Here is a 26,368-nt window from a genome sequence, read left to right on the forward strand (position 1 = left end):
ACCATGTACGCAGGCGGCCTGGGTTCGAATCCGGCCTGTGGCCCTTTGCCACGTCTCACCCCCCACTCTCATCCCTGTTTTCGAGTCCATCCACTGTCCTCCTCTATCCAATAAAGGCATGAAAAGGCCCCCCCAAAAAATCTTTAAATGAAGCTTAGCATAAGTTCAAGCAGGAAGACTTTCATTTCCCTCCATCCTTTCCTTCACTAACAATCACTTACTCACCTGTCTCCCTTCTCCCGCTCCGTATCCTCCTCTGGTAATCAGCTGGTTTGACGTCTACTCACTCAAGCTCTGAGCCAATCCCTTTCAGCCACGACCTCTCTTGATCCAGTCATTCTGCAGCTGTCATGTTTTTTTTTTAAACCTGTGCTCTTTGCTCCTCAGTCAGGTTGTTTTCACACCTGATAGTCCGGAATCAGCTCGGAACTCAAATTGCGACATTGTTGCACTTTCGTGTGATTTGGTTCACATTCACTTTAACCCTTGGTCAAACGAATCAAACCATAAATTTGTGGTGCTGTCATCCCTAACAAAAAGTGGCGGAGTAGGAAAGGAGGCGTAGAAGAAGACAAAACCGGAAACCCATCTCCTTCCACCTGTCTTTATTTCCCTGTAAACAATGAACCAGCACCATATTTACACTGTCTTGGGATTTCTGCTTTTTGTTTTGGGGCGTTATGAGCAGACAGCAAGGCAGCAAGCTGTCCAGCATGTCGTTCTTAACATTAGACTAATTAATCGGTGCCTAATAAAAAGGTGAGCCAACATGTTTGCGAGACACCACGACACGTTGCCGTGGTTACACAGAAGCTGAGCGAGGTACTGACATGTATTTAAACAATAAAATCACACATAAAAACTCATATATTATTACACTTTGTGCCAGCTTATGCCTTTGGTTCTCAAGTTGGTCTGTTTTGCTTTCACACCTCAAACAAACCACACCAGGGTTTGTTTTTAAAATTAACCTAGACCCTTGTTTTCAAGTGGACCAGAGTCAGTTTGTTTGGTCTGCACCACTCACACCACTCCAGATGTACTGGACCATCAAATGAAAACAGACCAGAGTTCGTTTCAAGTAGACCAAACAGCTTTGGTGTGATCAGCCCTCGATCTGTTGTTTCAGTCAACCACTGCAACCCTCCTCCTCCCCAGCCACCTCCATTCCATCTCATTGGTTTCCAGGTTCAGCTCCTTCGTGCATCCTGGATCCATTAATTTCCTAACCTTGCAAAGCAGATGGATTCGCCCGTTTTCGTGTTCCTTACTGGCAAATCCATCTTGCAAAGCTCCCATCTGAACCGATTGGTCCTGTCACTTTCTAACCGGGCCCAATCAGCGTGGAGGGGCAGGACTTTCAGAGTCGTGGTGTATGCAAGCAGCGAGAAGAGGCCGGTGCAAGTATGGTGGAAGACATTAGCTTGGATGCTGCTAAAGTGTAAGTTTTATCAGACCTTGAAAACATTTCTTCTTTAAAGAAGAACAAAGAACAGCATTGGGTTGTTTTCTTTTCAAAAACAACAAAAGTTGTGTACTGACATGTCCACAGTTGCCATGGTTCACATTATTCAGCTATCTATGGAGTTGATTCATCGGTAGCGGCGCACCTCGGTTTGGGGCTACGACGTCATGTGTTTTCTTGATCTGATTGGCCTGTAAAGATGTGACAGACAGAACGTTCATCCAATCACCCTCCATGTTTTTTTCAAAGGCTCTTCCGTTTCCCAAACGCTGACTATGAGTGGTTTACCAGATGGATGTGTGAAACAAATCCATGTGGCAAGTCAGGTTACTCATCTCCACCTTTAAGCCATCTCATCAGTGTTTGGGTCAAGCTCCTCCATGCTTCCTGCATCCCTTCATTGCTACATTCAAGCATCTCATCAGTGTCTGGGTTAAGCTCCTTGGAAATCTGCTCCTTGGAAGTCTCTTACTTATCCTACTCCCATCACCACCACCACTGTTGATATCTTGTGGCATCTCCAAAAACTTTTCAAATGGTCAAATAGGGTCAGACAAACTTCTGAAGTGGCACAGATGCTTTAAAATTTTTAAAGAACAGTTTATTTCATGGAGTCTTATGCCTACTGGCCCCTTGACGGTACTTGATCTTAATATAAAAAAATTAAAGATTACGCCCACCAATTTTGTTTTCTTTTCTTATCACACAATTCACAGCATACTCTGTTGAAAATAAGTTATATCACATTTGTTGTTATCAAGTTAGAAAAGTGCATGACATTTTTAAATAGACGCACAGCTGGTGGATCCAGTCTTCACTTCATCCTGACTACACTGTGACTGCAGGAGGTATGCATCTGTGTTTTTCCCTAGCAGCTGGAAAATTTAACAATTGCTTGTGATTTTGTGTGCAGAGCTGAATGATAACTCCTGAAAAAGCTTTGTGATTTAACCATTTTTAGTGCAGCTGCCTCGACAAAGAGACTGCATTTCCTCTGACACAAAAGAAGCGAGGACACGTGTCGACATTAAATATAAATCATTTTATAATATACAAATTGTACAGATGTCATGAACAATAGGAATGTGGACATACTCAGGATAGCAAAGATAAAGAATACTTTTTCTTCCTCGATAGCAAACACTGCTATGCAAGTGACATCGGCACATGATCAAAGATACTGAACATTCAAGATGGCAGCCGAGGTGACAGAAAACATCAGACAAAAAAAAAAAAAAAAAAAAAAAAAAAAAAAGATTTCCAGAGGCTGTGAGCAAGCTTAAGTGACAACACAGAGAAAATAATGACGGCATCCTATTGTTTCATGTTCTGTCTTTTCTATTCTGCTCATTTCACATCATAGTAGCACACAGGATATGAACCATTACGTTTTATTTTTTTACAGCGTTACCAAGAACGATTGCACCAGCGCCACTACTGAGGCTCAGACAATTATGCTGATAAAAGACAGGAAACTGTAAATTACCCCCTTTTTTTTTTTACACGGATGGGTAGACGGCTGTGAATGTATGTTTGAGTCTAACATTAGTCAAAGGTCTCCTTCTTTTCACGGACGGATAAGTTAACATGGTTCAGCATCATTTAACTGATGAAGTGTCAGATCCTGCCTCGCTTTCCCCTCTCTCTGCCTGTTTTTTTTTTTTTTTTTTTTGTATCACCGCACGAAAAAAAATCACAATTACCCACAGTCCCTGGAGTGTACTCATGTCAAAGGTTAGACTGCACAGCAACCAATCAGCCCTTATCAGGGAGAGACGGGGCCCCGAAGGACACGGCCTCAGGTAAGGACAGGCGGATAAGGGGTTGGTTGTAACTTTAGTCAAGGTTACGATCATCCGTGTTTGTGGATGTCCAACAGGAATGTAGTGGGAGTTGGAAAAACGCTGTCTTGTCACACAGGATCACCTCGCGGCTTAAGTGACTTTTCCAAACTCAGCTCTTTTAGATAAAGTGGAATATGATCCTGCTGTTTTTGCAGTATGCCAAAGGGGAATAACTGTCACAGTTCTGGATTAAAAACAGGACCAAAGCAGGAAGAGTGACATGAATTTGTGTTTGTGAAATAAAAAAAGGTAGGTAAAATTGACAGACATACAGTGCTGTGTAAAAGTATTCATCCCCCCCCCCCCGAAATCTTATTTTTGTATTTGTCATACTTAAATATTTCAGATCATCACACACATGTTGATATAAGACAAAGATAATCCAAGTTAATATATAATGCAGTTAAAGGATGATTTAATCAATCAAGGGAAAAAAACCCATCCAAACCTACCTGTCTCTGTGATAAAGTAATGACCCCTCTTTTTTAAATTATGAATTAACTGGGCTTAACCACATTTTTCGTAAAGCGGATTTCATTTTCACTAGCCACACCCAGGCCTGATTACTGCCAGACCAGTTTAATCAAGAAATTCCTTTAATAGAACCTGTCTGACAAAGTGAAGTAGGCTAAAAAGATCTGAAAAAGCAGCACATCATGGCTCGATCTAAAGAAACCAAGAACAGATCTACAAAGCCATTTCTAAGGCTTTGAGACTCCAACTAACCCATGGTAAGAGCCATTCTCCACAAATGCTGAAAACTTGGAACAGTGTTGAACCTTCCCAGGAGTGGCCGGCCTACTAAAAAGACTCTAAGAGAGCATCAACGACTTATCCAGGAGGTCCCAAAAGAACCCAGAACAACATCTAAAGACCTACAGGCCTCACTTGACTCAGTTAAGGTCAGAGTTCATGATTTAACAATAAGAAAGAGACTGGCATCCATGGGAGAGTTCCAAGGCCAAAACCACTGCTGACAAAGAAGAACACAGAGGCTCATCTCACATTTACCAAAAACATCTCGATGATCCCTAAAACTTTTAGAAAAATATTCTGTGGACTGGCGAGACAAAAGTTAAACTTCTTGGACGGTAGAGTAAAACCATCACAGCATTTCATAAAAAGGACATCCTATCAGCAGTCAAACATAGCGGCAGGCTCCTGGAAAACCCTGTAAATGGGCTCTGCCCACATGTGATTGATGATATGAATGCATGAGTGTTGGATCAATAGCATTTGTGCTAGCATTCGCCCTGGCTTACAGTTACTTTGTTTTGGAGCTGTGTCAGGCTATTATTGGGTTTTGATGTTGAAATAATTTACGCGCACCACTTTTTAACCCCTTTTTTGTCAGGGTTTCTGCATATTTTGCCACATTTGTTTTCACATTTAAACCATGTTTTTGCCACTTATAGTCATTCTTATTTATTTTTAAGCCTTTTCACTGTTTTTTAACCACTGTTCAACACTTTACCACCCACTTTTGGCCCATTTTAACCAGTTTTTTTGCCTCCTTTCCCCCTTTTTTCAATTTTTTTTTTTTTTTTTTTTACCATTTTAACCACCAAATGTTGTCACTTTTTCCTTTCTCAACCCATATTTTCCACTTTATCCCTTTGTTGCCCAAATTTGCCACCACCCATTTTTGCCACTTTAAACCCAAATTTGCCCATTTTCACTTTTATTCTGAAATAATTTATTTTCTAAAAGTAAAGTTATTTCAGTTCCCTCCACTTTTATTCTCTGGTATCCTGATGTTTGTGCATCATGGTTTAGCTATGAAGTCTAAAATTACTTTCCATGTCAACATTACAAATAAAAAGGTAATTCTGTTTCAAGAAAATATGTTCACATTAGGAAAATACCATATTGTACTTTAGCAAAAACAAATAAAAAGTCATTTTTTCCTGCTTTGACAGGAGTGGTGATTATTCATATTAAATTTTAACAGCTTAACTTTAAAATGGACCATGAGCTTCCTGACCTGTCCAGTCTGGGGCTGCTTTGCTGCTTTAGGACCTGGATGACTTTCTAACTGATGGAACCATGAATTCCGCTCTCTACCAGGAAATCCTTAGGCAGAAGGTCCGGCCATCAGTTCATGCCCTCAAGCTCAAGCGCACTTGGGTTATGCAGCAGGATAATGATTCGAAACCCACCAGTCCACCCTTGATTGGATTAAAAACAGAATGACGGTTTTGAAGTGGCTTAGTCAAAGTCAGGACTTAAATCTGACTGAGATGCCATGGTATGACCTTAAACAGACTGTTCATGCTGGGAATACCCTCCAGTGTGGCTGAATTAAAACAACTCTGCAAAGAAGAATGGGCCCAAATTCCTCCACAGTGATGTAAAAGGCTCAATGCCAGTTATTGCAGATGCTTGCTTGCAGCTGTTGGGTGGTTAAACCAGTTGTTAGATTTCATTTTTCACATAGGGCCAGGTAGGTTTAGATGGTCTTTTCCCTTGATAAATAAAATCATCATTAAAAATCTGCATTTTGTATTTACTCAGGTTATCTTTGTCTAATACCAAAATTTATTTGATGATCTGAAACATTCAATTGTGACAAATGTTCATCTCTTTTAAAAAGAGGGGGATATGATCCTGCTGTTTTTGCAGGATGCCAATGGGGAATAACTGTCATAGTTTTGGATTAAATCCAGAAAGAACCAAGGCAGGAAGAGTGACATAAATGTGTGTTTTTATAAAATAGACAGAAGCCTGATAAAATGTGTATTTTGACACAGGAGAAATAAAAAAACAGAATATATCTGACAATATAAATTGGCCAGGATTCATGAAAGAATGTCTTAAAAATTCAGATTGATTATGTCAGCCATCAAAAGGCATCTTTTGTCATTGCCTTTCATAAGATATATTTGTCACTTTCTGACAAATATGTGGAAACAACAGCTGAGTCTTATTTGCTCCCCAGCAGCTCTGGTACAAGAGGCAGCATCGAATATTTCTCGGATACAATAAGTGCTTATTAAAGCTCAAACAGCCCAAAGCTAAAAGGAAAGGAATGAAAAAATAAAGAATATACCACAGAGAATATTAGGATATGACTTCATCTCTTCTAAAGTCAATATCAGAGTGGTTATACTGTCATGTGCTCGTGCAAACTCCTGTGTACAGCTGTGGAAAAAACCATCCTGGCTCATTCACACCCCTGACTTTGTCTGCCATTAGCGATGACCTCACGCTCACAGGTCTGGGCTCCGTCATTGTGGAGGGCGAGAGGACAAGGAGCATATGTTTCAGGGGGTCAAATACACCGTGATCCCCTTGCTCGGGTTTTAAAAAAAAAACAGAAAACAGCAGCCCTCGGGAGGTAGCTCGAAGCGTCAGTCAGAAATACATTTCAGCAAGCGTAAGCAGAACAGCAGAGGCAACACAAGTCACCGTAAAATCTCTCGACTCCAAAACAGAACATTCACAATATTAATAAAATAAAATGCTTGTAACATCTTCAAAAATAAAACACCTTCATGTAGACGGACTTCAAATATTTCACTCCCCAGTTAGAAAACAGGGAACAACAGCTTCAAAAATACCAACACTGACTGTAGCAAAACTCTCCTGTTGGACTATAACAAACATATAACACTTAAATCACATTGTGCCTCTATGGGACATGTTCTAAAAGCAGATTGTGGGCCATTTACAGTATAGTCATAAGGCTAAGCTGGTCACAGTTTTTATATTCTACTCTACACAAACACATTTGCCATTTTACATCGAAAAAAATCTCAGCGGCGGGCAAATTAATTGAGGAGAGCACTTGTTCAGCATAATCGATCTTACTTGTGTGTAATTGAAGAGCTCCATCTAAAAAATGGAGACATTTTTCTCCACCGAGTTATCATCTATTCTCATAAAACAAGAGAGCCAAATTATGACAAATTATAGCCGGCACAAAGCGGGACAGAAGGTAGTCTAAGTTCTTGATGTTCTAATAAATACATTTTCCAATGAAGTGTGATTTCTTTACAAAATTGATCATCATTTCTAACACAATCTCTCCCTCCTCAGTGCAAATGCTTCCCTATGACATCAGCGTAAAATCTGAAGGCTATTTCCTTGACATGTTGAGGTGTTTTGCTGTCAATAAGTGACCCCCATTATAAATGCATGATTCCTGACAGACACCCTACTGACAAAATCCATTAGTGAGCTAATGAGCGCTCCACACCGTGAACGACGCCACCTCCCTCCCCTCCTCTCTACTCGCCCTCTTTTTTTCCAAATGGAAAGCTACACGATGCCATGAAACAGCACATTACGGCTTGGTTATTGTCAGAAATGATGTCTGGTAAGGGGTGCTTAAAGAGCTGGAGGTAAAGTAATGAAGGAAATCTCGGCAGGGAATGTGGAACGCAAACGGCCGTTACTTTAAATGAGCCTATTCATTTCTTTTATTTCACACGGTTATACTCTCTTTCTAGTGCTCAAACTCTTCCTTTGTTTTTGTCTCTCAATCTCCACTTTTGGTCTCAGTAAACAAGGCCCGGTCCTGACCGCGCAGCTTAACCTGACAAGTGCTTTGTTTGTGGCCACCAACTGGAAATGTAATTAAAAAACTGCAACTTTGCTCTGAAATAAATCCTCCCCCCGTATGTAAACGCTAACTAGGTGCGTCTAAATATGAGTTCTGCCCTTGAGCTGCAAACATTCAGCTGAATTTCACATCCTTATCTAACTTGGCTTTGATTATGGAACATTCTGTATGCAAGGTGAGCTTAGCACACCACACCAAAGAGTGATTATCGGCTCTCTTTGAAGCACTTGAAGGCTTAGAGCTCGGCGTAAACAATTATCTCTTCACCCTACTTTGGATTGCCTGTCGCAACAAACGCCTTTCCCATCACCTCTACCGGCGTTCTCCTTCAAGTTCCCTTCACATCACAACTCACTTTTTTAACGTTGAGAACGAAGGAACGGGGAAATGGTAAAACAGTCTTTGTAATGTCAGTTTTGTGCACGATGAAGGCCTGTGTCCTGTCAAGACTCTACCTCTTAGACTTTGAACTAAACTTGTCTTTTCTCTGCTTTCTTGGTCTGAAAACAGCCGATCAAACTGCAACTACAAGATTAAAACCTTTAGATTTAGGCTTTGTTTAGTTTCTCAAACTTTCCTTCAAATGTCAGTAAAGAACTCTGGATCTATCACTTTCTAAAAACATAACTACTGTTCTTTTAGTCTTCTAGCTAATGCTAATCCAACAGTTTGAAAGCTTAGACCAGATATGTTGCATCAAAACAACATTAATGTAACACTTCTTCTGATAAAATGCCCAGTCACACCAAAAACAAACAATGAGAAACATAATTGACCCCGTAGCTTTGGGGTATTTGTGGTTCAGGAGGCTTTATGGCATGCTAATTTGACGCAGTAAATGCTACACCAACTTTCTGGTAAGCTATCTGCTAAAAAGCTAGCATTAGCCTGTCAGTGACTTGGTGTGCAAGGATTTATTTTTCATTTTCACCTATTAGTGACTTCTGAATTTTAATATTTTGTTCAAAAACTACATAATTCAATAAGGAGTTTGCAAAAATGTTTTCATGACGTAAGCTAGCTCTCTCAGTTGCAAATGGAAAACAGGCCATCAACCTTGTTCTCAAAGGGCTTTATACCAGTTCTTATCGTTAATAGGTTATGAAAACTTCTTAAAGCCTTTGCTAGCCTTGGAGTGGTGCTAGTATCTGCTAAATATTAGCTTTATGTAGGTATTGACAATTACTAAGAAAGCGTAAATCCTGCTGACAAAACTCCTCTCCTTTGTATTATTTTTGTATGGACTATGCTAGTTAACATTTTTTTAATTGATTTCTGAGAGACAGCTAGCTAAGCGAGCAAGCTGTCTTAGCTAACAGGCTACACTGAGTTGTATATTTATAAGCTTAATGGGAAATACAGTCAGATGAATATGTTTGATCAGGTAGTTTCTATCAGATGTCCATCCATGTGTAAAGAAGTTAACTTTCTTGTGTTGGACACTAGGGGGCATCATCTGTGTAACTGCAGGTATACAGACATCAGAACTTAAGTTTTCATCAGCCATTAGACCTGGACATTGCACCTCTAAATGTCAAGTCAGATTTTTAGCTGCCATTGTTGTTGATAAAACTGACATCAGCATTTCCACCAATTCTGGATTATGACTGATCATTGAGGGAGAAGTGAAACTGACAAGCATGGCGATGTTGCAAAAGAGAGCATTATGAGGCGTTTTTGTGCTTATGATGCAGAGCGCCAACACCACTGTACTGCATTGGTTCTCATGGAGAGGAGTGCTGATAGCACGCTGGTAATTACTTCTGCTAGTTTAAACCCATCTGAACTCCTTGGGTGTCAAAGTTTGACAGGGCCATAACTCTCTAGTTGTTTGTCAGTTGAGAAGATTTGGATGTCAAAACTAGCAACGAGTTTATGCATGTTCCAACTGACTAATCAGGGCTTTGTGAAGCTAATAAGTACACCAACTAACTGGCTAACAGGTTTGTATTAGCCTGGCACAATTGCTCAACTGGATAGCTTAGATTTCTGTTTAAGTCTTGCCATTAAGTAACCTCTGAATTATTTTATCACCAAGTTTGAACAACATAGTATTGAAAAAGAATTTGAAATATTGCTTATTCAATGTCAGCTTGCTCTTCCAGTTGCTAAAGTAAAAGTAAGTTTGCAAAGTTTGTTTAGGAGATGTGTGTCAAACTTGTAAACACAAGGCCTTTCTTAGGGAGGAGGTTATCCTCTGATAGAGCTCGATGGCGTGACACTAAACAACTTCCCAGTGTTTCAAAGTGTAGCAGTGCCAGGAATAGCTACTAGTTGTCAATTTTTCATATTTGGGTGTCATAACTTTCAAGGAATTTGTGTAAATCTATTTTAGCTGATAAACAGATCCACTTTTTAATTTTAGCCTGTTTAGAATTTCTAAACTCTGGCTGTTTTTATTCTTTTTATTCTGGTGTGACCATACCGTCATACTTTTCAAAGTGAAAGATAATGTATCCTATCAAATCACATTCCATCAAGCTTGCAATAATTCAGATAAATCTACTTCAGATGAAAAAAGCAACTCCATTATGATACTGGAAAAAAGATTTCTTTAAAATATACCATATATAATTGAGGTGTGACCAGGCTTTTTAACATTTTCGTTTTTTAAGCAAAAGAAAACTGATCCATTTTAATCATCTCATCTTTCTACATGTTCAATGCCATATGTTTTTCATCAAGTTATTCCAGTGTCTCCACATTGACTATCCTGCACCACTATCTCCTGTTTTGTATATATACATTCAGTATGTGTGGTTATACAATAGGGCTGTTGTCTTGGGTTACATGAAGTTGTTCTGTAGATATACTCTGACAGGTTTCTTGGGAATTGTCCATGAAGGATTTGGAAAATGCTGCAGCGATGGGGTTCAGACCCCTTTAATTTGGATCAGGGACACCAGCGGGAACCAGTTCTTGGGATGTAGATTTTTGAGAGGTAGGGTGGGGAAAACCTCGACTTGGACTGGGCTACTCTTGCGTCTCGTCTGGGCTTTGATTGGTCGATGTGGCGTTTGAATCTGCCACGATCTCCTTGGTGATGACTTCCCCACCTGCTTGCTCTTCTGTTTTGTGTTTGATGGCGTCCTCTTCGTCCTTGTCTTTCTCCTCATCGGTCTCAACCCCGTTTTCGATAACAGCTTCGACTTCTGCTACGCCCTCTTCCTCCTTTTCTTTGGTGTCGTTCTTCGTTTCGGCAGTCGCGGCGATGTCAGACACTTCTAGGCCCTCGCCGTTTTCTACGAGCTCTCCGTTCTCTATTGATCCCTCTCCATCCAGCGCTATCTTTTCTTCCCCGTTGTCTTCTTTGCTGTTCTCTGCTCCTTGGTCCTTTGTGTCTGCTCCTCCATCTCTCTTTTCAACAGTCTCTATGCTGATTTCAATCCCATCTTCAGTCTTCCTTTCTTCCTCACACCTCACTTCTCTTTCTTTTGATGTCTCACTTTCTCTTGCTGGCTCTTCATCTGTTGCATTCGCCCTTTCATCCCGGCTCTTCTCTTCCTCTTTTTCAACCTTTTCTCTGTCATCTTGAATCTTGGGATCCTCTGCTTCCTTCTCAGATTTGGATTTCTTCTTCTTCTTGTTCTTGGCGCTCTCTTTGATGCAGTTCTTGTTGGACTTGCCTCGGGGTTTGAAGATCAATTTCTGAAACATTCAAAGTTTACATTAGCGTGTTAGTGGAATGCATTGTACTCCTTTAAATACGCTTTTGGGCACAAAGTAGGACACAGAGACTTAATTAAGAACGGATCACAGTGGATCTAATATTGCACTGGGATAACGAGGTAATTCAAATGAGTCTCATTGATGGAGGGAAGGAAATTGAGGCCATTTTGAGGGGAGTTATTGGTGCCTCAAGGTCTGCAGTCGGACCAAACAAACAGGCAAAAAATTTAATACAAAATGTCCTCAATTACTTGGACAAGTTTTGCAGGGCTCAATGCACTGCAGGGATACAGAGAGAGCTGAAAAACTGCAAAGAAAATCTTGTTAACGCTAGCAATTCCCTGAGTCTTAGGGCCTATTAAATTTGTTGTTGTGATGGCAGTTTAAATTCGGGTCACAGAGAGCGTCAGCATGGATTCATTCCACTGCGGACAAAGGTTAGCTTTAGAGGTTATCACCACTTCTCAGGGTCGCAGAGAAAGCATTTCAAACCCTGATTCCCCAAACAAAACACTGGTCTGTGGCTGAAGAATTCCTGATATTTCACACAGAGACGAGCGGGTTCGCATTTGTTCAGCGCTCTGTGTGTTTGGCTACTCGAAACAAAAACAGCTGTGGAATTGGAGGTGGCAAAAGGTGATGTTGGCTTTGGATATATGGTGGGCAGGTGACCGTATGACTTTTGGTGAGACAACATTTAAGCCAAAAAATACAAAGAGGAATGTGAGATTGTGTACCTTGGACTCTCTCCTCTTTCGGTTCAAGACGGGTCTCTGCAGGAAAACAATCTGTTTGGTGGACAGGCTTCCATCACTGAAACATGAGCACAGATAGAGAAGATCTTGTTGATATGCAGACTGTTGAACAGAGCTCAAAGATGCTGTACTCAAAGCCAAAACAATTGGGACACTGTGTAAAATGTGAATAAAACAGAAGAGAGTGATAGGAAAATCATTTCTAACCTATATCATATATAGAATACAGCACAAATATATTCCATGTTCAAATTTGTAAACTGTGTTTTAGAAATACACACAAATTCTGTATTTGATGCCAGCGGCATGTTCCAAAAAAGTTGGGACAGAGGCTGGAAAAGTGAAATGCTAAAAAAACACCAAGGACATTCAGAGAATTCACTCAGAGAATCTGGAGAATCTCTGCATGTAAAGGGAAAGGCCAAAAACCAACACTTAACTCCTGTGACCTTTGACCCGGCAGATCGCACTGCATTAATAACCATAATAATTCTGAGATGGATAGTACAACATGGGCCCGAAAAAACTTTAGAATGCATTGACCACATTTTGTCACTGACTACAAATGTGACTTAAGACAGTCATACAAAGTAAAAGTTATATGTCAACAATGTCCAGAAGCACCGCTGATTTCTCTAGGTTCAAGCTCATCTAAGTTGGACTGACTTAAAGTGAAAATTTGAGCTGTGGTCTGAGAAGTCCACATTTCAAATTGCTTAGGAGATATGGCCATTGAGTTGTCTGGGTAAAAAGGGAAAAGACCAACCCAAATTGTTATCAATACAAAGTTGAAAAGCCATCATTTGCAATGGCATAAGGGTTTATGGGCACCCAAGGCATGGGTAACTTGCACATCTGTGCAGACAGAATTCATACTGCGAGGAACATGCAGGTTTTGAAGCATTTGCATTGGCATATTTCTGGGATGTCTCTGCTGATTACTGCAAGACAATGCAAAGCCGCATTCTACACCAATTCCAATAGCATTGCATCACAACATAGAGCTTTACAATCTGAATCCTTTTTTTCTTCTCAATATTTTGCATATTAAAAAAAGAAAAACCATCTCATGTTGCATTAATTATGTTTGCACACAGATGCCATGGCGTCCGTTATTTTTTTTTCTTAACAGGTTCTTTTTTTTTTTGCATCAGTCCAAATAACTTAAATAGGTGATTGTTTATTCAGAGCCATAGCTGCTGCTCCACCCATTCTCACCCATAAAGGCTCCCTCCCCACACTGGAACCTCTCTTTGAACTAGGGATGAACAATATTGGATTTTTCCTGATATCCAGCATGCCGGTATTTACAGATCCATTTTAGATGATACTGATATTGATGCTGATATTTAAATATTTTTTACAGACCTAAAACTTAATTCCATTGAACACAATTTAAGAAGTGAAGATACAAAAAGAAACAAACTTTAGCACTTAAAACACACTTTAAAGCAGTGGTTCTCAACTGGTGGGTCCATACCCAAAAGTGGATCAAGAAGCCCTTTTCAGTGGGTCACGGATGTGTCCGGTAAAAAAAATAGTGCCAAATTGTCTATGAGTCTATGAAACATGCATATTTTTTCCTGTTTTACTGTTTTGTTACACCTTTTGTACTGTCTTGAGCCCAAGCTCTGCTGTTTTTTATTAAATACATCTGACTGACCAAAAAAAAAATCTCCAAAATTTGGGTTGTGAGTCTTGAGGAGTTGATGGTGGGTCCCATGACTCAGCCAGTAAGTGGTACAGTAAGTGGTTCATCTGGTCTCCAGCCCACTACCCTCCTCCTAATGACTTGCGACTGATGGCTAAAAATAAGCATGGATTATCACAGGTAATCAGGCATTCATTATTTGAATTTGCAGGATGTATATTAATTTGAGACAAATCGTGGGATACCAGGAAGAGTATTCTCACTCTACCCTTTGATCAAGATAGCGGACTGACGGCTGGCCCCTGCTCATTTTTCACCTTCTTATCTGACAATTAAAGGATACAGGCTCACATCTGAGGCCAAACCTCTTTACTGATGTCATCTATCAGTGTCATTTCCCCCTTCTTCCTCCCTTTAGACTCACCAAGAACCATCTTTTCACACGCTAAGCTGCAGATTTGGACTTTGCCAGAATGTCTGTGTTTAACTTGTAAGCAGAACATGTATTCCTTCTCCAATTCCTCAATTCCCCAAATATTAATCCTCCCTCCCACACACATGCCACACTCTTGTGTTCTGCTAAGGATAATCTGCACAAGTACTCGCGCTGACAGATTAATCGAGGCAGGAAATGCAGATTCATTTCTGAGCGTGCTTCCTGTCTCTCACGCTCTCCCTCTCTTGCTCCTCTGTGTGCTCATCTTGTCATGCACAGCCCTGTTTTTTAGTCCAGTGTGCTCTCACTTATCACCAACTTGCTCATGTTTTGCTTTTTATCTCCAGTGACGGCTGTATTTGTGACACTTTTATTGTTTGTGACTATCTTTTTCTATTATTGGAAATGGCTTAAAAAGGAGATATGCCTCTCCTGCTGGTGTCTGACACAAGCTCAATATCACACATACACAGAGGTTTAGATTCTGTCTAAACTTTAAGCTGCCAGCTCAACCTTGCACATGAGGAGACATGGCAGGTTTATGATCGCTGTAGAACCCTAAAAGCCTGCAACAAATCTTCTCTTTCTCAACATCAAATGGACTCGAGTCTCCTCCAAGCAGAAGGCTTACTATCTAAACCACCAAAAGCCCAACACAGCTACTTTTTTTTCCATTACCTTCCTCCTTCCACCATCTATCCATAAGCTATTTTCTAGGCTGTCCAGGATGCTGAATGGCTTCCTGGCGAATCAAAGCTGAGTTTCCAGCAAAAGCTCCAGCCCATTAAGGCTAGAAAGGAGTGGATGGTTTAGAAAATTACAGGCCTTTACCGAACCTACTCTTGGCTGTCGGTGTCAGCTGTGCTATTATAAGTTGAAGCCATACAGGAGTGCAAAAGCCTGTGTCAATTTATGCCTGAATGTACCTGTTGGTGGCCTCATCTGAAGGAAAAAAAATCCACTGCACATCACTGCTGTCAGTCTGCTGCATGAAAAAAGGGCTGAAAAGGCTGCACCCAAGAATGCAAAGCCTTTACTGTAGGACTCTGTATATAGATTTATACAGAGGTGATAGATTGATAGATAGATTTATATAAGAGGTGATGAGCAAGTACTGCTGGCTATATCTGTGTATCTTTCTATAATTCATATCTGGGCCCTATATCTGCTGCTTTGTTAACTGAAAAGAGGTGCTCAGGTGGAGCAAGGGGGTGGCTCACAGGCTTCATCCTAAAATGTTTTCTCATAAGTCCTGAATCTTTCACGTTGGTTAGAAGTATGTTGCTGCTGAGTGCTAGGATAGATAACTGCAACAAGAAATGGAAGAAATCGACCCGGCTGATAACAACACAGACATTTCTCATCTACTTCTAAAAGCTTATACAAACACTAGTTAAGAAATACTTTAACTTTGCATTAAATATTAACATTTTTCTGCATTTTAGTATAACAGTCTTTATCTGGAACCCCGTATTTTGCTTTATATGTTCCTTTTTTTTAATGAATAGTCAATATGAACAACTTTTCTACTTTTTTTCAAGGCTTTACACCATCTCTCTGATACCCACATAGTGGCTTCACATGGTTTACAGCTCAAAAAACTCCTCATGTTTCTCACAGTGGCGTCCTGAAAAACCCTTATTTTGACCTTCGCCTGCAACGCTGTCTCTTTAACTGCCCTCCCCTCCCCAACGGACCTGCTTTCCTCCAAGCAGGACTCAGTGTTTTGTGCCTGCCCCCTCCAATGTGGCTATGTTTACGTACTTGTAAACTTGTAAACCAGTCCGACTGAGCAAAACATGGCGAATTTTGATATACGTCCATATGTGTTAGACCCGGAGTCTGATCCTGATAGTTTGGAGAGAGAGGGGGAAGAAAACCAGCTGCAGCGACGGCTAGAGCAGGACGTATCTATTTGGTAAGTGTTTAATTACTGTTTTACTAAATGGCTTTGATAATGGTGGACTTAACCCTCGCCACATTTAGCGGTGCATTTATTCATTGGTCTGTTCTGCTTTGCTGGCAGCACGGACGAACCAGTCAGGGAATCCTATTGCTCCTATTACTCCTATTGCGATGACCTCATCAGTTCGCTCCATCAAAATCTCGTCTTGGGAAGATCTCGGAGAGATTCCCAATGAACTGTTTTCATCAGTTTACAGTCTAATTCCAAGATTACTGCCGCATATGTTTATCTTGTGGTTTAAAAAATTTGCATACATGATGTATGGACGCCCAACATTGTGACTTTATATTTATGTTTTAAAAATCAGAAAAGTATAATACCCACTCTTTAAAAAATAAAAATCAGAAAGTTTATTTTTCCTTTTAAGGAGGTATAAGTTACAATGACTTATCCTCAACATATTTTATGATTTCAGAATGACAAGGACACTTTAAGGACAATAACACTGAAACATTGATGTTGGCGCTTAAGCAGTGGTTCTCAACCAGTGGATCTGGACCCAAATGTGGGTCGTGGAGCTGTTTTTAGTGGGTTGAAGTTGTCCCTGAAAAAAATTTGGGATAAAGTCCAATGATGTACTGTTGGTCTTAGCAGATATCCATCCATCTTGCATTTTACCTTGATTTTCCATGATAAGCATATTTTGGTTGTTTTCTTGAGATTTTGACTCATTTTCTGGGGGAAACAAAACTCATTTAATGAGTTAAATTCTCAAAATATCAGGGAAACAACCAAAGTGTATGTTTAATCATGGGGAACAGGATAAAATACAATGAACTCATGCATGCCAGTTAAAGCCAGGTGTACACTGAGCAATTTAAAGCTGACTCTATGACAGTCATGGTGGAATATCAGCTCATACTGTATGACTGAATTGCATACAATGTAATACTGTTGCGAACATTCTTCAATGGTACAAAAAGAAGGACCATGCCCTCTGAAGCAATATTATCTTCCTGCATGACAATGCACCATCTCATGATGCAAAGAATACCTCTGTCATTGGCTGCTATGGGCATAAAAGGAGAGAAACTCAAGATTTTAGAAGCAGTCTGACGATTAACAAAAGGAAAAATACCCAAAAATTGAGGATTCTGCTCGCGGATGCTCTCTAAACTGTAGGAGTGTGTGCAGTCGTATGACAGAAATACAGAACAAGTCAGAAATCCATTTTACCAGTAGGAATCAGCTGGTTGAGCTGTAGTTTGGTCATGGTAAGCTGTCATATCTCTCTGTACACAGCACAACAGATGATATCTGATCCAAATGAAAGTTGGCACGGCTTCCAAGTGAGTCGTGTGACAAAACTCTGGCTGGCTCAGATGAAATTTACATAGTGCTTAGGGTTTCTGTAATGTTCCTGAATATGTCACTCAGGCCTACAGAAGTTTGAAAAATATCATGTTTTTTGTGCATGTGGGAAAAAAATTGTTTGGCACTTGTAAAGGGTACAGTCATTTGGCAATCGTCACATTGGGCAATGACGAAGCACTCTTGAGCCCTAAAGTCCAGTTTGTTTGACCAGTGTGAGTGCTCCTTACCATGCTCAGGAACGATACACTTCCTTGGCTCTGACATGTATTGAAGAGGTGTGCTCTGGCATGGTTCAATTGTCCTTTTACCTGCATGTGTGTGCGATGGTGGTGGAGTGTTAGACAGTGTATCTGACCAAAAATGACGCCTTCTACAGTGCATTTTTTATGTTACAATGTTATGATGTTTCTATGCCAAAGCTTGGTTGGACAATGTGGATGACGGCTAGCAAGGGGGGACGCGGTGTTTCAGCATGGGCCACCTGGCCCTGGTGTCAGTCTCCTTGGCTTCAATGTGACAAACAACAAAGCTATTAATCTGGATTGTTTCATTGTTCATTTGTTCCATCGCTGACTGATTTTCTGTTAGGATAGCTAATGAAATTATGAAGTGTTGTGAACATGCATAGACACTCTGGGTCCAGAGCTGTGTATCAATAATGGTGATTTCATTGTTTGGAAAATAAATCAATTGCATATCTTAGCTGTCATGTTAAAGTTAATAACTGACACATATAACACCGCTCCCAAAAGACAGTAATCTAGACCAGGACTTAAGATGTATCTGGATCAGTGTTCAGTCTCCTACCGGTTCAGATACCTGTGATAATTAACTCATTTGTCTGACGCTGCTTGTGTCCTTGTTCTTCTTTTGCATCATTAATGTAGAGGATTTCACATTTATTGTAATGAATGGCTCCACAAAGTAATTACCATCTGCATTAATTGAATGTTGCGAACATGAATGCATGCTCTGAGACAACTACATGAATTAATGTTGTGTGCAGAAGCCGCTGAGCAGCAGTTAGCATTAATTTCAGACACCGCGGAGATCACTGACACTTATCCCAACCCCTCCACATGAAGTGCAGCCTCAGACAACAAAAAGAGAGCATTTGTAAATTTGCTGTTAAAAATGGAGGCACGAACGCCACAGAAAACAAGTGTAATGAGTATTGCTAATCTAAAATGGATCATCAAGCATAATTTTTGGCGGGCGAAATGTTTTCAAGGCAGGGGGAGAAATGAGCTGCGTCCTACACTGTATCTAGGCCGACTCTGATTAATTAGCCATGTTGTGTTGTTGTGTTGTGGCATTTTGAAACAGAAGGGAGAAGGAGGAGGGTGGTAGAAAAAAACAAATGATGAAAATAGAGAGGTAATTAATCTATGCTGGGAAAGAGCAGCTAACATGACCGAGTGAGGCAGGGGCAGAGCAAACAGTCTGTCAGAGCGCTGATGGAAACACCAAATGCACACTTAATCAGGGGGACAAAACACATAACGGCACTGTAGTGAAGAATAGTTTCATAATGTTGAAGTGTTTTAAGTATAACAATAAATTTCATCATGCATATTCACATTATATAAGTTGTTCTAATTTTCCTTCTGTTTAAAATGGCTGAAAAGAGGCTGTAAATGATGGGGAAAAAAGTTCTACAGCTCTTATTGTTTATAAGAATGCATCCTAAAATATGCCCAACTGAATATTTGGCTTTAGTTTTGGTCAAATAAAGTTACTGCCTATCTAGTATGAACATGCTTTAGTGTGCAGAATTACAAGGATGACTCTTCTGTGATAGTGACTCTCTGTCTGAGTTAGTATTAACCTCGCAAAGCTGACAGATTAGCCAGACTCGAGTTCATGCCATAGATGCCATGTCATCAGGTGGGTCCATCTTGAAAAGCATCAAACCAAAAGCTTGTTATTGGTCTGAGAAGAAACAGACCAATCGGCATCATTTAAGGAGAAAGAGGTGGTTTCCACGGCAGAGATTTAGTTGTACTAGAATCCTGCAAACAATGTAGAGATTAGCATGGCTGCAGCTAAAACCGCAGTTTTATCCAAACTGGAAACCTTTTTTATTTAAAGAAGAGAAAGGAGTGGTTGAAGTCTGGCCCTTGTCTCCTTCCCTGCATGCCCTTCCTCTCTCCACCCTGTTTCTGACTCTCTCCACTTTCCCATCACAACCAGTAAAGGCATAAAAACACCTTTATCCTACCCACGTCACTTTAAAACAATTTTTGTCAATTTTAAATGCTTTTTACCATTTTTTTCTGTTGTTTTTGCCATTTTTGACTCATTTCTCCCACCATTTTCTGTCACTTTCTACCATTTTTTTGCCTGTTAACCTTTAAACATTTTACCAATTAAATACACTTTTTAACCACTTCTTTAGCTCATTGTTGCAACTTTTGTTTGCTACTTCTCATTTCTTCCGTGCACTTTTTAGCCAGTTTGCCACTGTTTTTTTAAACTATTTTTTTGCCACAATTTATCCCCTATTTTTGCTTCTGTTAACCCTTTTTTTGCCATTTAAACCTAAAAAAGCCTCTTTAAAACCATTTTCATGCTGTTTTTGCCACTTCAGACTAATTTCTGCCTCTGTTAACCCATTTTTGCCACTTTTAACCCCTTGTCACCACTCTTACTGCTGTTTTTGCTACTTTTGAGCTATTGTTTTGCCTCTGTTAACCCATTTTTTCACTTTTGGCCTGTTTTTTCCAATTTAAACCCATTTTCCCCTTATTAACCAAATTTTGCCCCTATTTATTATATTTCACTACCTGTTGTGCTCCTTTTGGGGATTTAAGCTATTTGGAAACTTTTCCACCACTTTTTTTTGCCCATTTTGCCTCTATTAATCCACTTTTGCCACTTTTAGCCCATTTCTGCAACTTTTATTTGCTACTTCTCTCTCTTTTTTTTTTTTGGCACGTTTTAGTAAGTTTGCCACATTTTAGCCTCTTTCATCACTCTTTCCCCACACATGTAACTATAAATCAATTTTTGCCACTTTTAACCACTTTTTGACAGTTTTTCTGCCGTTTTGCCTTTTTGACACATTTTTTCCTTTGTTGTCCCATATTTGGCATTTCTAAACACACTCACACGCACACACATATATATGTATTTGCTTCTGTTAACCTTTTTTCCATTTTTAAACAAGTGTTGCCAATAAAAACTATCTATAGCCTCTTTAAAACCCCTTTTCAGATTTTTTTTTTTTTTGCGAATTTAAACCACTTTTGCCTTTTCTTACCATTTTTTTTTTTTTTTTTTTTGCCTCCATTCATTATTTTTCACCACCTTTTGTGCTCATTTTGGGGGATGTAAGCTATTTGGAAACTTTTTCCGTTTTTTTTGCCAATTTTGCCTCTGTTAATCAGTTTTTTGCCACTTTTAGCCCATTTTTATTCTGTTTTAAGAAAGGAGTTGATATTTTGAGGAAGGCGAGATTTGCCATGAATAAAAAAATTTACAAAAAAAAAGATAAATAAATAAACAAATAAAAATAAATAAATCAATTGTTGCATTGATAATAATGGTCATTATTTAGGTTCAAAAATATATTATTATTAATATATTAATAATAATATATTAAGGCCTTTATTAATATAATGGCCTTTGTTATAATAATAAGGGGGGATCAAAATGATTGCTTGATTTGGCACACCTGGCTTTAAGTTGGACTGAAACTTATTTAACCTGTTGCCAGTCTGAGGGGTGAGGGAGATTTAATACAGCAATATTTTTGTACGTCACTTTTTAGAATGAATTGTAAGATAAAGTAAGTGCACTATAGGGTATAATAATTATCACACAGGATTCAGACAGCACAATAAAATGGTGTTTGCCATATTTAGCACACTCTGTAGTAAATAGGGTGAAATTTTGGGCACAGACGGTGCGCCTCATCTTCTGTTTTGTCTAGTATGACCAAACAGAGCAGCCATCTTTGAGCTACTCACATTCAGGCCTTCAGTTAGCGCTGAACAAGTCAACTGTTAGTGTACTGACTAACAGTGAATCAGTTTAAGAGGGGCTGTATTTCCTGTTACAGCACACTGAAGATCAAACTGTGTTTTAAAGGTGAAACTCTCCATGACTGAAGAACATTCGAGGCCTTTGACCATAAGCGGATGTACACTCATATAGCAGCGAGGAGTGATGAGTCAGCACAGGCTTAGCAGAGGAACCGTTAAATTTCTGTGAAGAGATTTTCCACAGCTTCTCGGCTCAGAGCTCGGCACAAATTGAAGCAGATTTAGGTCAATATATTTCAAAAGCTGTCATAATTCTTTTAACAATAACATGAACAGAGCAGGTATGTGTGGCATAATTCACTGTGCCCCAGTTTTCACAGGAAAACTCAGGCATTTACAGTCAGGCTTTCTTCACATGGGTTAACAATATCTTTGAGTTTTACAACAACTTTTTCAGCGGAAGCCCAGTTTCAAATTTACATATCTGAACTTTTCTAAAGTTTCCTGCGCTCAACAAAAGTCTGCTGAAGTTTTAGTTTTCACTTTTATTCAGGAACCCTTTATCTGAATCTGACAAACTGACACAGATAAAGAATCTGAAATATCAGATGGCTTTTGAATGACATGGCGGTTTCACATCAGAGCCCAGATCCAAGCAAACTTCACCCTACAGAACATTTTATAGATCAGTATGAACACAAGCATACTTTACTCTGCTCGGAGAGGTGGTCTTGGGACTAGAGCGCATTCACACCGGAGCTGTTTGGTTCTCTTTAAATGAACTCTGGTCCGTTTTCATGGATAGTCCGGTTCATTTAGAGTGGTGTGAAAGCTCATCCAAATCCTGGTATGGACCAAACAAGTGGACTCTGGTCCACTAAAACAGGGGTCTTGATTAGCTTCCATACGAACTCTGGTGGTCCGTTTGTGAAAGCAAAGCAAACCAATTTGTGAACCAAAGGCAGGAAGTGGCATAAAGCGTAATGATATACAGATTTACATATAGGATCTAAAACACTTAAATACGTGTCAGTGCCTTGCTCGGCATCTGTGTAGCCATAGCAATATGTCATAGTCCACTGATCATCGGCGTCCCATCTGGCCCCCATTGGAATATTATTATATTTCGAAAATCTGAGAGGGCATGCTGTTGTTTAACTTCTTTTTCTTTAGGTTTCAAGCTGTAGGCTTTCTTTCTTTAGGTTCTTTAGGTTTAGATCATTGGATTGATTTTCAGTCCCAGCATGTTTGATGCATGTCTTCCCCACTATCTCCCTGTGTGTCCTATTTCTCTGTAGCTGTCCTATCAAATAAACTCCAAAAAAAAAAAAAAAAAACTTAAAGAAAAAGAATATGACTGCTGGACTAACTTTAACTCAAGCAATTCTACATTGAGGTGTGAGGGATTTGTCTAAGAATAGCCTCCTTAGTGCTTCTAACCAGTGTTTACTATTATAAAAGCTTTCATTGGTCACGAGCTGTAGAGCTATTTAAATAGTATAAAATGCTTGATATTTCCCTTTATTCAAATATGTCACCAAGAAAACACAAATAATGCAAAAAATCATGTCCTGTCAGTACCAGAGATGTGGAAATTGTTCACAGCAAATTCAGGTCACTGGAATAAACTCTGTGAGTTAAAATCAACTCAATCTGAGTGTACATGTGAGACCATTGAATAAACTCTAGAGCCGAGTTAAAGTAACTGTTTTCTGGGAGTTGATTTTTAACCCTTATCAGGAGTTAAAATAAACTCTTTTGGGGGTTAAAATACTACTCTCACTAAGAGTAAAATTAACTCCCATCTTGAGTTTAAGTCACGTGAACTCTTTCTCAGAGTTAGTAGTCAACACCTTATAGTGTTATACATTTTCATGCACAGAGGTTTTATTACAGACCACATTTAACACCAGCAGATGCAGCTCAACCATTCCACTAAACCCTGCCAATTCCCATTGGTCATTGTGGCTAAGCTGGCATGCTCTGATCAGGATAGAGCAAAGAGACAGACAGCTTATCATCCTCCACTAATAGCCAGTGTTTGCCCTGTGTGGGAAGTGTAGAACTCAATGGACAGTGTCACTCATGGTGCACATGTGTCTAACATCAAAAACAACAATAATCCACCAGAAATATGAGCAAATGAATTCAAGCATTGATAACTGTACAACAGGCAACATCTAAACACACCTAAACACATATCAAAAAAATATAAACACATCTAAACACACAAATAAATACATAACATCTAAACACACCTAAACACACATAAAAACATCTAAACACATCTAAACACACAAATAAATACATAACATCTAAACACACCTAAACACATATAAAAACATCTAAACACATCTAAACACACAAATAAATACATAACATCTAAACACACCTAAACACACATAAAAACATCTAAACACATCTAAACACACAAATAAATACATAACATCTAAACACACCTAAACACATATAAAAACATCTAAACACATCTAAACACACAAATAAATACATAACATCTAAACACATCTAAACACATATAAATACATATAAAAACATCTAAAATACATCTAAACACACAATGCATGATGGGAAAACTCCACACCCCAGATTTGACATGGCAGTGCAGGTGTGGAAACAAAGCTGTTGGGAATGAACTCAGAAACAGTGTTGATTCAGTGCTCTCAACACCGTGTGAATGAATTACTTTTTTTTAACACTGCACAGGAGCATCACTAAACACTAGCTGGAGACTAAATGTGTGAATGTACTCTGAAAATCTAACCCTGCGGCTGTGTCCAAAACCACTCACTCAATCCCTACTCCCTATCCACTATATAGTGTGCAGCATATAGTGGACTATATAGTGGACTCAACTGCAAAACACAAAAATGATTTTGGACACTACTCTGGCTGCAGGAAATGGCGTCATCGCCGTCTCACAATTAAAGCGTTCAGCAACAACGACTTGTAGATTCTGATGACAACAGCTGACGATCGGAATTAACGGTAGAATTTCACTGAAAACTGACACTAAATGTGGTGTATGCCCCCCCCCAAAAAAAAACCCCATATACTAATAGATAAAAGGCTTGTGTCTTTAGTGGCAAAATAGTGTCCATTTTTTGTGTATTTTTTGCATAAAGATGATGGTCTCATGTCTTGTAATCCCCAGAGTTACTCTGCTTTAAATACTTAACATTTTCTTACAGATTTGGTTAAAACCAACAAACAAAACAGTATTAAATAAAGTTCTTATATGTGTTCCAGTGCTCCTCTCAGTCATCCATCATGTTTGAGAGCAGCAACCGCTATGCATGATGGTAAATATTGCTGGGTTAGTTGGGTTGTTCACTACTTTTCAAAATGCATTGTGGGATAGAATGAGTGCACTATATAGTGAATAACAATACTCACTACGAATTCAGATACCACTACAAAATGGTGTATTCACTATAAAGTGCACTATAAAGTGAATAGGGAGTAATTTCGGACACAGCCTTTCACTCTTTTTTGTTTAACTCCCATTTTTTTCACCCAGGAATTTGCTGTGTTCCTTCCACAGCATGAGTTTGACTGGTCCCCCCCACCATTGTTGTTGACAAAGCCGATATCAGAAATTACACTTCTTCTTGAGGAAGTACTGAAGAGTGTGCTGTTTCATATGCACTTTGAGCACAATGACATGAAAACAGCTGACAGCTGCATTATAAATGCTTAACTGCACTGATTTTGTACAACAGAATCCTCCTTGGTTAAAAAAGGAAGCAAAGATGGAAGTTCATTAGACTGCAGTTCCTAAAGTGTCCACTTGAGGATGGCTGCAGAAGCACTGGAAGTCACATACACAGCCATTGTAAAATGCGGATTTAAATGGTGGAAATAAACATGTTAAAAAAATATTTTGGTTGGAATAATAAATGCCTTATGGGTACTTGTCTGTTTTGGTTCTAATAATAATAATCTATGCAATATTAGGGGCATGGCTGATATAATTGCAAGCCAGCTTCTTGTCAGTTTGTTTAAAACCACCTCAGTTCCATCTCGTTGTCTTGTTTCTTGGTTGATTAGTTGTGGACAGCATTTTTGATATAGAGCTACTGTGGATGTGAGTCACTGCTGACTGATGCCATTAAGGCCTTACTTAAAACAGTCTGTTCTTTAGTTTTGGATTAAAATAGGTGCTCCCAGTGCATTATGGCCACCAGCCTTCCCTAACTAAGCTTAGAGCTCCTGTGAGAAACATTTGGTTTGAATGGATTTTGGTGCCGCCTGTGGACAAAGCAGTACTTCTTATCTCTTTATTCAGATCTTGTATCGGTAAAAACTGATTTGGTTTCCTTTAACAGTCAAATGTATAGTTCATTGTGAATATTTTCCATGAAAAATGTAAAAATGCTATTCTTTCGATGTGCTTTGATCCGTCTCATCTGACACCAACCCTGCTGCAGTGGTTTCAGGCGTAAAAAATTACAATAAAGAAAAATCCAGTCTTCCTACTGATGGTCTTGTTCACTTTTGTGGGTCATAAAGAGGCATAAGTATTAATTTTAGTCTGTTTGATATCCATAAAAAAGGAAAAGAGACAGAAAAGAAACCTCATCCGCAGAGCTTTAAATAAAGGATCAGAGGATCTTATGTATTTCCATGATGTCTAAGAGCCAAAGAAACATGATTATAGACGGATGATCATCCTATAAGGAATGACGTAATCCTTCAAC

General features: G+C 39.3%; 1 protein-coding gene across 1 annotated transcript in view; it reads right to left on the reverse strand.

The window, feature by feature from the left end:
- Positions 1 to 2,537: 2,537 nt before the first annotated feature.
- LOC121513497 (raftlin-like) overlaps positions 2,538 to 26,368 on the reverse strand; it is a 252,499-nt gene continuing 228,668 nt past the window's right edge. Inside the window, exons 9-10 of the mRNA XM_041793287.1 lie at positions 12,280 to 12,355; positions 2,538 to 11,521 (exon numbers count right to left, since the gene is read on the reverse strand). Of these exons, the coding sequence (XP_041649221.1) occupies positions 10,847 to 11,521; positions 12,280 to 12,355 (751 nt within the window). The 3' untranslated portion in view covers positions 2,538 to 10,846. The remainder of the gene's footprint in view (positions 11,522 to 12,279; positions 12,356 to 26,368) is intronic.

The sequence above is a fragment of the Cheilinus undulatus genome, linkage group 8, assembly GCF_018320785.1.
Source record: "Cheilinus undulatus linkage group 8, ASM1832078v1, whole genome shotgun sequence".
In the NCBI taxonomy this organism is placed as follows: Eukaryota; Metazoa; Chordata; class Actinopteri; order Labriformes; family Labridae; genus Cheilinus; species Cheilinus undulatus.